Source organism: Monodelphis domestica, chromosome 1 (assembly GCF_027887165.1).
Source record: "Monodelphis domestica isolate mMonDom1 chromosome 1, mMonDom1.pri, whole genome shotgun sequence".
NCBI lineage: Eukaryota > Metazoa > Chordata > Mammalia > Didelphimorphia > Didelphidae > Monodelphis > Monodelphis domestica.
The window spans coordinates 426,702,117-426,714,904 of record NC_077227.1 but is presented as its reverse complement, the minus strand read 5'-3'; the positions used below and the strand labels follow the sequence as shown (position 1 = coordinate 426,714,904).

Here is a 12,788-nt window from a genome sequence, read left to right as displayed (position 1 = left end):
CTGAAGTCTAGCTTTGGATTACTGCCACCCTCCTTCCTGTGTGCTGCTGAATGAAGCCCTGCCAAAAATCAGGAACCATCTTTATCAGCTCTGTTACAAATTTATGTTATGTAATCTCAACTGTGCTCACATTGTTGTAAGGCAATCCTTTTACAGCTTTCTGACTGATTCACCATCCCATTTACTATAGCAATTTTTCCAGCCTTCCTCAAACTTCCCATAACACTTCCTCTTCCCCACCCTCTTAGCTGAGAACCTTGCCTCATTTGTCATTGAAAAAAATTTAGGGCATTCACTGAGAGCTTCCTCTTCCTTATCTTATGTTATTTAGCTACTTTCTATTTTTTGTCCTCCATTACACCATTTCACATGAGGAGCTGGCCTTTCTCTTTACAGAAGCAAATCCTTCAAAAATGTACATGTGATCCTATTCTATTTGATCTTCTCCAGAAGACTATACCCTCCATCATTTTCCCTCTCATTAAACTTCAATATTTCCTTCTCTGCTGGCAGCTTTCTTGCTGCTCACAAACATATCCATCTCTTCTCCATCCTTAAAGTAAAACACATATCATTTATCCATCCACCTTTTGTCATGTATCTGCCTCCTCCCTTGCCTTGGGAAGATAAATTCATGTTCCTAACTTTCTTTACTCTCATTTTATTCTTTTACTGTCTGTCTTCTGACCTTATCATTCAACTGAAATTACTTTCTAAAGTTAACAATCATTTAATTGTCAAATCTTTTAAATTGCCTTATCTTAATTCTCATTCTTCTTGACCCTTCCTTTAGCCTTTGACACTGTCAGTCATCCTCTTCTCTCTTCTTTCAGTTTTTGTTAAACTACCCTATCCTGGCTCTCTTTCTACTTGTCATATCCTGACTCTTTCTACTTGTCAAATCTCCTGTGTTGTGTCTCTTTTGCTGTATTTTGCATCCATATCATTTCTGCTAATGGTGAATGTCTACTTGGACTCTCTTCTCTTTTTCACTTGGTGATGTCATCAGCTTCCATAGATTTAATTATTATGCCTCTTCACTTGCTTTTCAGAGTTACTTATTCAACCCTAACCTTTCTGCCAATCTTGGTCTAATAGAATTCAGGAATATCTGAGCTCAAATCTAGCCTCAGATACTCACAGAAAAAATAAAACTGAATGAAAGAAAAAAAAAACCTCAGAGGTAGGAAATAGGAAAGTAAGACAGACAATAGTTAAGTGACTTGCATACTATGCCCAAAGAGCAATAAAAGACTGCCCTTTGATCCAGCCATAGCACTACTGTGTTTGTACCCCAAAGAGATAATAAGGAAAAAGACATGTACAAAAATATTCATAGCTGTGCTCTTTATGGTGGCAAAAAAATTGGAAAATGGGGGGATACCCTTCAATTGGGGAATGGCTGAACAAATTGTGGTATCTGTTGGTGATGGAATACTATTGTGCTAAAAGGAATAATAAAGTGGAGGAATTCCATGTGAACTGGAACAACCTCCAGGAAGTGATGCAGAGTTAGAGGAGCAGAACCAGGAAAACATTGTACACAGAGACTGATACACTGTGGTACACTTGAAGGTAACGGACTTCTCCATTAGTGGCAATGCAATGACCCTAAACAACCTGGAGGGATCTACAAGAAAGAACACTATCCACATTCAGAGGAAACACTATGGGAGTAAAAACACCAAAGGAAAACAACTGCTTGAGTACATGGATCGAAGGGACATGGTTGGGGATGTAGACTAAATGAACATTCTATTGCAAACATCAACAACATAGAAATAGTTTCTGATCAAGGACACAAGTAATACCCAATGAAATTGCGCGTGGGCTGTGGGAAGGTTAGGTGGAGGGGAGGGAGGGAAATAATGTGATTATTGTAACCAAGGAACAATGGTTCAACAAATTGACTAAATAAACTAATTCAAATTAAAAAATATATATGTTCTGATTTCTCTCCTTCCTACCTCCCTCTAAGCCACCTATTGATAAACAAGAAAAATAAAACCCGCTAAAAGTGTGTAGAGTCAAACAAAACAAATTCTTGTGTTAACCATGTCCTCCCTACCTTACCCTCCCAGTGCTTTACTCTGTACTATGAGTCTAATACCTTTCTTTCTGAACCTGGATGGCATATTTCATAATCTGGATAGCATATTTCATTAGGGAGTGTTCTGGAAATGTGGTTAGCTCCATTGTGTTGATCCAGAGTACCTAAATCTTTCAAAGTAGTTTGTCTTTATAGTATTGTTGTTTTTATATAAACTATTCACTTGGTTCTACTTACATGTTTATATGTCTTCCCAGGTTTTTCTAAAAACCATCCTCATCATCATTTCTTTTAGCACATACATATAGCATAATTTATTCATCTGTTCTCCTGAGGCACCCCCCCCCCCCGTTTTCTATTCTTTGCCACCACAAAAAGAACTGCTATAAATATTCTTGGATATTTGTATCCCCTTCCTCTTTCTTTGATCTCTTTGGAGGATGGACCCAGATCAGTACTTCTTGGTCAAAGTATATGCACAGTTTAATCATTTTTTAGGCACAGTTCCCAATAGCTTTCCAGAATGATTGGACCAATATCACACCTTTACCAACACTGTATTAAAGTATCCATAGCTCCTCCTGCATTTATTATTTTTTCTTTTTGCCAACTCTGCCAGTCAGTTTTTTTTTTTATATATATAGCTCTTACTGCAGTGCTTGGCACAGAGTAGGTGCTTCATAAATGCTTTTCTTATTTTCTTTCTCTAGTTTCTCATCACCAGCTGTCTCTAGGACACATAGAATTGGGTGTCTCTTAAACATTTTAAATTCAATATGTCCATGAAATCTCTCTCCCCCCCCCCAAGTCTTTCCCTCTTTCAAACTTCTCTGTTAACTTTCTTAGGGCACCACCACCCTGTCACCAAGGCTTGCAACCAGGCAGCATCCTTAAATCCTCATCCTCTCTTACTATCCTTATCTAGTCAGTTGCCAAGTCCTCTCATTTCTACCTTTGCAAAATCTGTTGTATATATTCTCTTCTTTCCTCTGCCATTGCTGACACAGTGATTCAGACCTTTGCCATCTCTTATTTGGATCAGGCTTCTGGTGGTTTTCCCTGACTCAAGTTTTTCCTCATTTCAGTCCATCCTCCACTCTGATGTCATATTGATCTTTTTAAAATACATATCTGATCAGTGGTCTTCCTCTCACATTTGGTAAAATCCAGTGGCTCTCTGCCTCCCCTATAAGAACAATATAAAATTTTGTTTGTTTTAAAAAAAAACTTTCATAACTTGGCCCCTTCCTACCTTTCCAGGCTTATTACACTTTACTCCTCTTTATGTATTTTGTGACCCATTTACCCTGGCTTCATTGCTGTTCTTCTCACATGAAATCCCATCTATTAACACTGGATTTTAATTGTGCCCAGAATGTTTTCCTTTCTTGCCTTTGCTCGCTAACTTTTTCTCAAGTCTCAACTATAATTCTACCTTTTGCAAGAAACCTTTCCTGATCTCCCTGGATATTAATACCTTATTTCTGTTGATTATCTCTAATTCACATTATATTTATCTTGTTAATATTTAAGTTGTTTTCATGTTGTCTCCTCCATTAGACTCTGAACTTCTTGAGAGCAGAGACTTACCTCTTTATTTTTTTACATACCCATTTCTATGCCTGGTATCTTGACTGGCTGATAGTCTTCTGGTCATGAGTCACTATGAATAGTTGATAAGTCACTGTCCCTTGCAGGCGTGTTTTTTGAAACATCTTTCACCAGCCACCTCTACTAGTTGTTCTTGTCTAAGCCTGGGATTTTTCCTTTTCCACCCTAGCTTGACAAGGGGCAGCAGGAAGACAGAACAGCACTACTAATGAAAGGAGTTATGGACCTTTCCTTTCCCCATTCAGTTGTAACTGCCTCATTTCTGGGGGCACAGGATGCATGCTACTAACTTGGCAGATATTGATCCAAACATCATCATCTCTATTCAGGCTTTCCCAAAATGTTTATTCTATCCTCACCCTTTGATTTGCTGTCCTAATTGTAGGGGAACATTTACCCTGCTCTTACTTCATGAGGTTCATAAGACCTTGCTATCTTTCCTGATAGTTTCCCTGCATAAGTATTTCTTGACTTTTTCTTCTGCCCTGAGTGTAACATCCCTTCTAATATACTGTCTCCCCTAACCAGAATGTGAACTCCTTAAAAATAGCATTTTTTCTTAATACTCAGCATAGTGATTGGGACATATTAATCCCTTAAATACTTTTTTATTGATTCCTTTTTCTATATACAAATCTGTCATCTGCTCAAAAACTTTAGTAGTTCTGGCATACTCATTAACCCAAAACATTCGAGCGTTAACACTTTTTTCCTCAATTGTTTCCTCTTTCTCCTTTTTGTGCAATTTGTGGCTACCAAACTGGATTTCTAACATTTCCTCTAGCTTTTTGGCTTCAGAGTGTAGTTTTGTCATAATCTGTCTGGTAGCCATGTAAATTCAGATTACCAGTCTCAGGCCTCTCTCACCTGCATAAAACTTAGGCTGCTTATCTGGGTCATTTTATTTTTATGTGTATTTTAAAATTCTGAATTTAACAAACTAAATCAAAGAAGTCTTTCCATGTGAATTTTAGAACAGAAAAAAAGAGGGTTGTGTATAAAACTGTAAATCTCTGTCATATATAGCTTGATTTTTCTTTTTAAATATGTAATAAACCTGTATTACTTAGCATACAACAGTACACATTCCTAGCCTTCCTTGCCTATCCAGTTTCCTTTTTGCTCAATCTAGGGTTTAAAATAGAAAAACAATACCTTCTTATATTTCATAATTATAATTGGCCTCTGCATCCAATTCATATTGCCTCATATCTATTTTTCAACTTTATATTTTTCAGAGAAAAACACATTTGTATAATATCTTGGAGTACATTCACTGAATAGAATTAGAATTAAAAAGATACAAAATTCACCTTGGTAAAGACCTGAAGAACTTCTACCTTCTCTTCCTATCTTTAGGTATTCTCTATGTCTGAATGATCTTTTAGAAGGGCACATTTCTGTGTTCCATTGTCACAATAAATGGGTAAAATAGGAGAAATCATCTCAGCAGCCTCTGTCCTGGTTCTGGCTCTTAGCTAGGGGACCAAGGGAAAGAAAGAGAGGGGAACTGGTATGTTCCAGGAAGATCAGAACACCACTGTCATCTCAGCTTCCTCTAGCCCTGGCATGCAGGTAGAGATAACTCAAGAAGCCATAGAATAGCAGCACTTCCAGAGCACTGGTCTTGTTTGCAACCTAGCACCTATCCAAGGGAACACACCTAGTGAAGCTGTAACCTGGCAATCTCTGCCTCATCAAGAACCATAGCTACTGACTATGCAGAAAAGAAAAATCTCCCCAAAGCCCTTGGCACACTCAAAGCTCTATGTCAGAAATGGGTATGGTTTTATCAATGGAAATGACACTTAGTAAGATGCATCACCATCTGCTTGGCTGTTGCATTAAGTACTACTGGGCCTTTCCATCTGTTTTACTGTTGAAATTTCCTAAATGTGTTGTCTTGCCATTATTATGTGAGCCACCTGAGAGCTGGGATTGTCTTTCTTTCTCCAAAGCTTAGCAGAGTGCTTTGTAAATAAGTGCTTAATAAATGCTTATTCATGCATTCAGAAACAAGATAGGTCAAGAATCATCTTGTACATAGCCACAGGGTCAGAATTAATAAAACTCCAGATCTGGGCTCAGCACATTGCTGCATGCATTGTTTCTTCTTTCTAATGTAAAGTGCTTTGTAAACCTTAATTTATTATATAAATGTAGCTCTCCTCCTTCTCCCCTTTCCCTTCTCCCTTCTCCCTTCTTCTTCTTCTTCTAGCTGTGGATGCCTAAAAGGAGGGATTGGTAGTCTCTAACCAGTGGCCAAAACCATCTATCTGGCAGGTGTCAAGCTCACTGCTTTTGTGTTTTTTCTTCTGTAAATTTCCCTAGGATTATGATGTTTTCTTTAAATTTTAAATGTTGTGATCAGAGCAACAACTAACTTTCCTTTTATTCAACCAATTCTAGACAATTCATTCTTGTCCCTGTGGTACAAAGTTACAAGGGAATGTTAAAGAAAACACAGTGTTTAACAAGAATGCTATTTTTCTAATTGGTTCTTATTAATCTCTCTCTCTCTCTCTCTCTCTCTCTCTCTCTCTCTCTCTCTCTCTCTCTCTCTCTCTCTCTCTCTCTCTCTCTCTCTCTCTCTCTCTCTCCCTCTCCCTCTCCCTCTCCCTCTCCCTCTCCCTCTCCCTCTCCCTCTTCCTAGCAGAGTTCTTTATCAATTTTAACAGGATATGTACTTTCTTTAATTTTAAGAAATTTCTGATGAGAGAGCTCCCTCTTTCCATGAAGATATGAACCTGTTCCCCAATTTATAGCCTTAAAGTGTTCTTTTCCGAGCATCAAGAGGTTAAGTGACTTTCCCAGTGTCAACACAGCCAGTATTTGTAAGAAATTAGACATAAAGTCAGGTCTTCCTGAGTTAGAGTTTTAGCATGTATTGAGAATCTTAACAAGTATTTATAGAATTGAATATAGTTTCTTGTAGGGGAGATAAATCAAATGTTTGCAATGAAATGTAATATACAAATCTATATTTGTATACAGATGACTTCAGTTGACTAATAGCAGTCTGGCACATTAGAAAAAAATCAGGAAGCCTTATTCAGCTACAAATTGACTGTCACTACAAACAAGAAATCTTTCTGGGCTGCATTCTTTTCCTATTCAGCATAAGGGGATTTGAATTGGTTTATCACTTCTATTAAAATAATTATAAAGTAATTTTTATTATAAACTTGATCAACACTGTCAACAAACTAATTTTCAAGTAAGATGCAAAGAAGACATGAAGAATACCATGAACTATGAGTGAGATGAAATAAAATGACCACCCACACAATTTACAATTATAAACTCAAGTCAAGAGAAGAGTGGAGTATAAGAAGCAGTCTTTATTCTTTCTTATGAGTAAGAGGTAATTATCCTAGTGGCAATGCCCATGCATTGGTACAGATACAAACATTATATTTGATTCCTGGTGCAAGCCCCCGCCTTTTCCCCCCCTCCCCTATATCCCATTATCTGGGAGGGGTGTGCTGAGTTTACAGTCTTAAGTGTGAAAAAGTCTACCTAATCAGAAAACAGCAAAATACATTGCCTGAAGATCATCATGAGCTTACCCCTAGGAGGGGTATGGTTATAGTAAGAGCTAGCCATGTCTTTGGGAGTGACTACTCTAGCTCCTAAAAGTCTGAGGAGATAAGGGGGTAGTATAGCCTAATGGGTTTTGTCCTGGAAATAAGAAAAAGGCCTTCTCCCTCACTGGGCCAGTAGCAATAATGAAATGCCCTTAGGGTCTTATTCTGTAAGCCTAAATGGGTTTTTATTCCTAATGGGGAGTATAGGATGGATGTCCACTCCGAGAAGAACAAATTAATTATTTTTATTCCCCACAACTACAAGTCATCTTCAACTTGAGTATTTTATTTTATTTTATTTTATTTCAAATTGAGCATTTTAAAAAGAGTTTAATATCTTAATTCTTTAGAATGTGGAACTTGGCTATGAACCAAAACAATTTAAAAATTATTTGATACATTTGGACATAGTTTTCCAACTAGTCTCTAAATGTATTGATTTTTATTTTTAAACCCTTGTTTTCTATTTTAGAATCAATACTGTGTATTGGTTCTAAGGCAGAAAAATAGTAAGGACTAGGCAATGGGGTTTAAGTGACTTGCCCAGGGTCACATAGCCAGGAAGTGTCTGAGGCCAGATTTGAACCTAGGACTTCCCATCTCTAGGCCTGACTCTCAATCTACTGAGCCACGTACCTGTCCCTAAATGTATTGATTTGAACAAAATATTATTTTACCTCTTGGTAGAATGATGTGAAGTAGAGCAGGGGTCTTTATCTAGGGTTCATAGACCCTTAAGATATCCACAGATGGTTTTCAAGGGCTCTCAGAATTTGGATGTAAAAAGGTATATATAATCTCTCTATCTACAGATATCTTTATTTTCAGTGATCTTGGATTTCTTTTCTAATCTTATATATTTCAATAATGTAAAAAGATTATTCTGAGAAGAGGTTTGGAGGGGGTCCATGTCATAAAATAATTTTAAGAATCCCTGGACTTGAGGAATAAAGCCAGATATACATTCTCAGATATGGACAATATTGTGAAGTTTGACTAGACTTATTTGTTTAGGGATGAATTTCAATTTGAAGGAAGGAGGAAGGAAGATATGGTCCCTTGAAGACTATATTCTTCGTGTAATTTTGACTTTTAGATAGTGTAATCAGAGAAGAATTCTAGGATGTAATAGTTAAAATTTAGGAATATGGGGAGACTGAGATTTAGTTTCTCTCTGCAAAGAGGTTTATTAAGAGGCACTTTAGAGGTTTATTAAGGATTAGGGATTAAAGAATATACAAGTAAGAAACATGTGCCTAGGCCAGAGACCTAGACAAAATAATGTCACATCATGGAAGAGACGCCTCTGCTCCAAAACGGAAGTCCAAAAAGAGCCCAAAAACCTTTGCCACCAACTTAAATCCTTCCTCGATCTCGGCCCACCTCAGAATTGCTTGAGATTACAAAGCATTTTGGGGAAGTGGAGCAAAGGCTTGTGGGGATTGTAGTCCTGTATTCGAGTCTATTATTTACAAGCAAGAGGAGGAGATATTTAAGTAGGCTTTTATTTGCAGTTGAATTGAATTGGCTACAAATATTGCTGCCAGGAAGTTTTACCAGTCTTGTCAATGTAGTGATCCAAGAGAAGCACTACTTTTGGTTAACAGTGTGATAAGGAAAAAATCAAGACGAATTTGGCTGTCTGAACTCTTGGAAGTCCTAAGTCAGCAGTTCTGCTCTGTTTCAATAACATCATCATTTTAGCATATTTTGACCCCCAGTGGACACTTAGCACCAGGAACAGATGGAACCCTTTAATAACAAGGAATTTTCTTTCTTATCTCTAAAAGTCTGAAAAACACACCACACCACACCATTTAAATTATATGCCTGGATTAAAACAATTTCTAATTAATGTGTATTTAGTTTTGAAAAGTGCTAATTAACAAAAATTTAGTTTATTTTTGTTTTGGATCAATGAAAATAAAAACAGAGCAAAATAATAGACATAGAGGTCATGTCTTATATGCAAGAAAAATTCTACTTTAAGTATATAACCAGAGTATATGCTTATACTCATCACTCAGGTAAATGATAGAGTATTTTCCTCATTTTATGGATGTTACAGATTTTGCAGTCTCAGAGAAATTCCACTGGGTTATACATGTGTTATTACTTGATACTTATTTCTGTATTATTCATTTCTGTAAGAGTAATCTTTTAAAACGAAAACCCCAAATCATATACTCATATAAATAAGTGATTAATCATATGCTTTTCTTCTGTGTTTCTGCTCTCCTAGTTCTTTCTCTCGATGTAGATAGCGTTCTTTCTCATAAGTCCCTCAGGGTTGTCTTGGATCATTGCATTACTATTAGTAGCAGAGTCTATTATATTTGGTTGACCCACAGTGTTTCAGTTACTGTGTATAATGTTTTTCAGGTTCTACTCATTTCAGTTCACATCAGTTTATGGAGTTCTTTCCAGTTCATATAGAAATCAAGCAGTTCATTATTCCATCTAGTACAATAGTATTTCATCACTATCAGATATCACAATTTGTTCAGCCATTCCCCAATTAAGGGACACCCCCCCCCCCATTTCCCAATTTTTTGCCAACACAAAGAGTGGCTATGAATATTTTTATACAACCCTTTCTTATGATCTATTTGTGGTACAAAGCTAGTAGTAGTATTATTGCATTCTAGAGGGCATACATTTTTAAAAATCCCTTAGGGCATAATTCCAAATTGCCTTCCAGAATGGTTAGATCGGGGGCAGCTAGGTGGTCCAGTGGATTGAGAGCCAGGCCTAGACATAGGAGGTCTTGGGTTTAAATTTGGCCTTAGATTCTTCCTAGATTCGTGACCCTGAACAAGTCATTTAACCTTATTGCCAAGCCTTTACCACTCTTCTGCCTTAGAACCAATACACAGCATTGATTCTAAGATGAAAAGTAAGGGTTTAAAAAGAAAAAAAGAAAAAATTCTGATATTACAGATTGGTTAGATCACTTCACAGGTCCACCAGCAATGCATTAGTGTCCCAATTTTGCCACATCCCGTCCAACATTTATTATTTTCAGAGTGTCAGTTTCTAAGCCTATGCAGAACTACACTGGAAGGTGTTTCCCATCACAGTGAAATCATATTCTGGTTTTTAAAAAAATCTAGTTTTATCTCTATTAATGTTTTGTATTTTTTCCTTCCAATTTGAACTCAGATTTTATGGACTCAGGTGAGTTATAATAAAGATTATTTTGGTCTTAGATTATCTTTCTCTTAGTATAATACCTGATACATAGTAAAGTTTTAATAATTACTTTTTGTCTCACTGACTGAATGAAATAATTATGAAATGACTAAGAATGAAATGTTACATGATCTGCAGTCATGACCTCAGAAGATAAAATTTTAGAGGTGACCCAAAGGACACTGTAAAGACACATGATGGGAATAACTAAGCTGACTGTGGCCTATTGATATTGACTTTCACACGAGAAATCAAGGACACTTGGAATTTAAAAGGCAATAAGCCAATAATTTTATGAGTGAGAGATAACAGATGGAGTGCTAGAATTCTCTACTGGTATTTATAGAATATTAAAAGAACCATAGAAACCCCTCCAATGCATAGATTTCTATAGAATATTTCTGGAAAGGTATGGAATGCATTGCATAGGATTTGAAAATGGAGAATTTTTTAGCTGGGCTAGAGGATGGATACTAACTGTTGAAAGCACAGGTCCTTTGAGCATTCAAGAATATTGTGACACTAAGTATGTGATTCAGTGACTGTTTCATGATTTAACATTCTCAAAGGTTATGTTAACAAGAACATTGCTAGCAGATGTCATCAGGAAGGCTGTAAGAAGGAAAGCTGGAAGTGTCAACTTAATCTAATGTAGAAAGGCTTTAATTATCAACCTGACAAGACAAAGTAGTTTATTTTAGAAAATTTCATCACCAGAAGTTTAGGTCACCATGTAATACAGTGCAACTCATGAAACATAGAAGGATTTCGCTATACATCAACAGGAGATTCATTCATGTTATCTTCACGATCATTCTTACCAACTGCCAACCAATTCTTTCATGCAAGATAGGCTTTGTAGCCTAGCTGAAGCAGCAAAATAGCTTGCAAGAGAAATAGGAGGCAACAAATACCAGGTCAGTTACCCCTTTGATCACCATGCCCCCTCAGGCTCAGACCGTGACTCCTGAACCTCCATCCTGGGAAGCAAATCTTATGGAAATTGAACTTGGCAGCTACTCTTGCTAGTTTTATAGCCAAAGTTACTGAAGCCCCTTAAAACTAAGTTCTTCCCCCAGGCTCTTGGCATTGACATGGTTCAACCTCAGAATTCAAGATGATTTTTATAAGTGGGAATGACGCTTTAAAGAAGAAACATTGTCATCTGTTTTGCTGCAGCTTGCTAAGGACTCAAGAATTTTTCTGTCTTCTAGCTGAAACTATCCACAAGCTATTTCACTCAGAATGTAAGTTCCTTGGTAACAGGTACTGTCTCATTTTTCTGTTTTTATTCTCAAATCTTAGTATTTGATAAATGCTACAGATGTGTCTTTTCTGATCTCTAGCTTTTGGAGAAAAGATGAGAGACAGGGCACAGATTGGAGATACAAAGAAAGGGAAAAATCTCTCCTTTTTTTTCCTCCACCATGCAAGTAGGATGGCTTAGTTGCAGACGCTTAGGTTCTGGAATTAGAGGACCTAAACTACAAGCCCAGTTTCTATACATGGATTGTGTGCCTTGTGTCACCTTTGACAGATGACTGAAGTAGTCTTTATCACAGAACTCTAGATAATGAGATCACAGGATCATGTATGTATTATCTGAACGGGCCCTAGATGCCACCTTGTCCATTTTCTTTATTTGTAAGATGAGGGAACCCAGGTACAGAGAACTTAAGTGACCTGCCCAAGGTCATACAAGTAATATCTGACATGAATTTGCACCCAGGTTACTTTGACTGCAACACAGTATGTTTTTCAACACACCAGATTGCTTCCCCATAAATCTTTGATCCTATGATTTTCATCAGCAGATTCACCTAACATTTTGGGAATCATTTTCCTCTTAGTCTCTCAATGTTATCTGGTACCAGTTACAATATACAGGATATCTCTTCTTCCTCATTCTCAAAACATAATCTCTACATCTTTTTCAGTCAATACCTCTCTTGATAGTATCTTTTTTAAAAATTATTATTTTTTTTTTGGTACATTAAAGTTCCTAGTATCCCCTTTCCTACCTCTACTCCCTGCACTAGAGAAGGCATCATTTGACAAAAAGATATATGTATATATAAAACTATTTAACCCCCCCCCCCCAACAAAAGCTATACCTTCTAACTTAGAATTGATCCTAAGTATAGGTTCCAAGTTGGAAGAGCTAGGCAATTAGGGGTAAATGACTTGCTCAAGGTCACACAGCTAGGAAGTATGAGATGCCAAATATGAATCCAGGACCTCCCATCTCCACACTTAGTACTCTATAATCACTGAGCCATCTGGCTGCCCCTAAATAAAATAGTCTTGCTTGTTTATATTTATCAGTTCTTTCTCAGGAGGTGGAGATA

The 12,788-nt window shown here is 37.0% G+C and overlaps 1 protein-coding gene across 5 annotated transcripts in view; it reads left to right on the top strand.

Moving 5' to 3' along the window:
- SCAI (suppressor of cancer cell invasion) overlaps positions 1–12,788 on the top strand; it is a 207,494-nt gene that overhangs the window by 53,308 nt on the left and 141,398 nt on the right. The window contains exon 1 of one of the 5 annotated variants that reach the window (XM_056812134.1): positions 6,816–11,687. The exons of the other annotated variants lie outside the window; for them this stretch is intronic. Within the exon in view, the coding sequence (XP_056668112.1) occupies positions 11,686–11,687 (2 nt within the window). The 5' untranslated portion in view covers positions 6,816–11,685. Of the gene's footprint in view, positions 1–6,815; positions 11,688–12,788 lie in introns of those variants that run through there. 5 annotated transcript variants of the gene reach the window in all.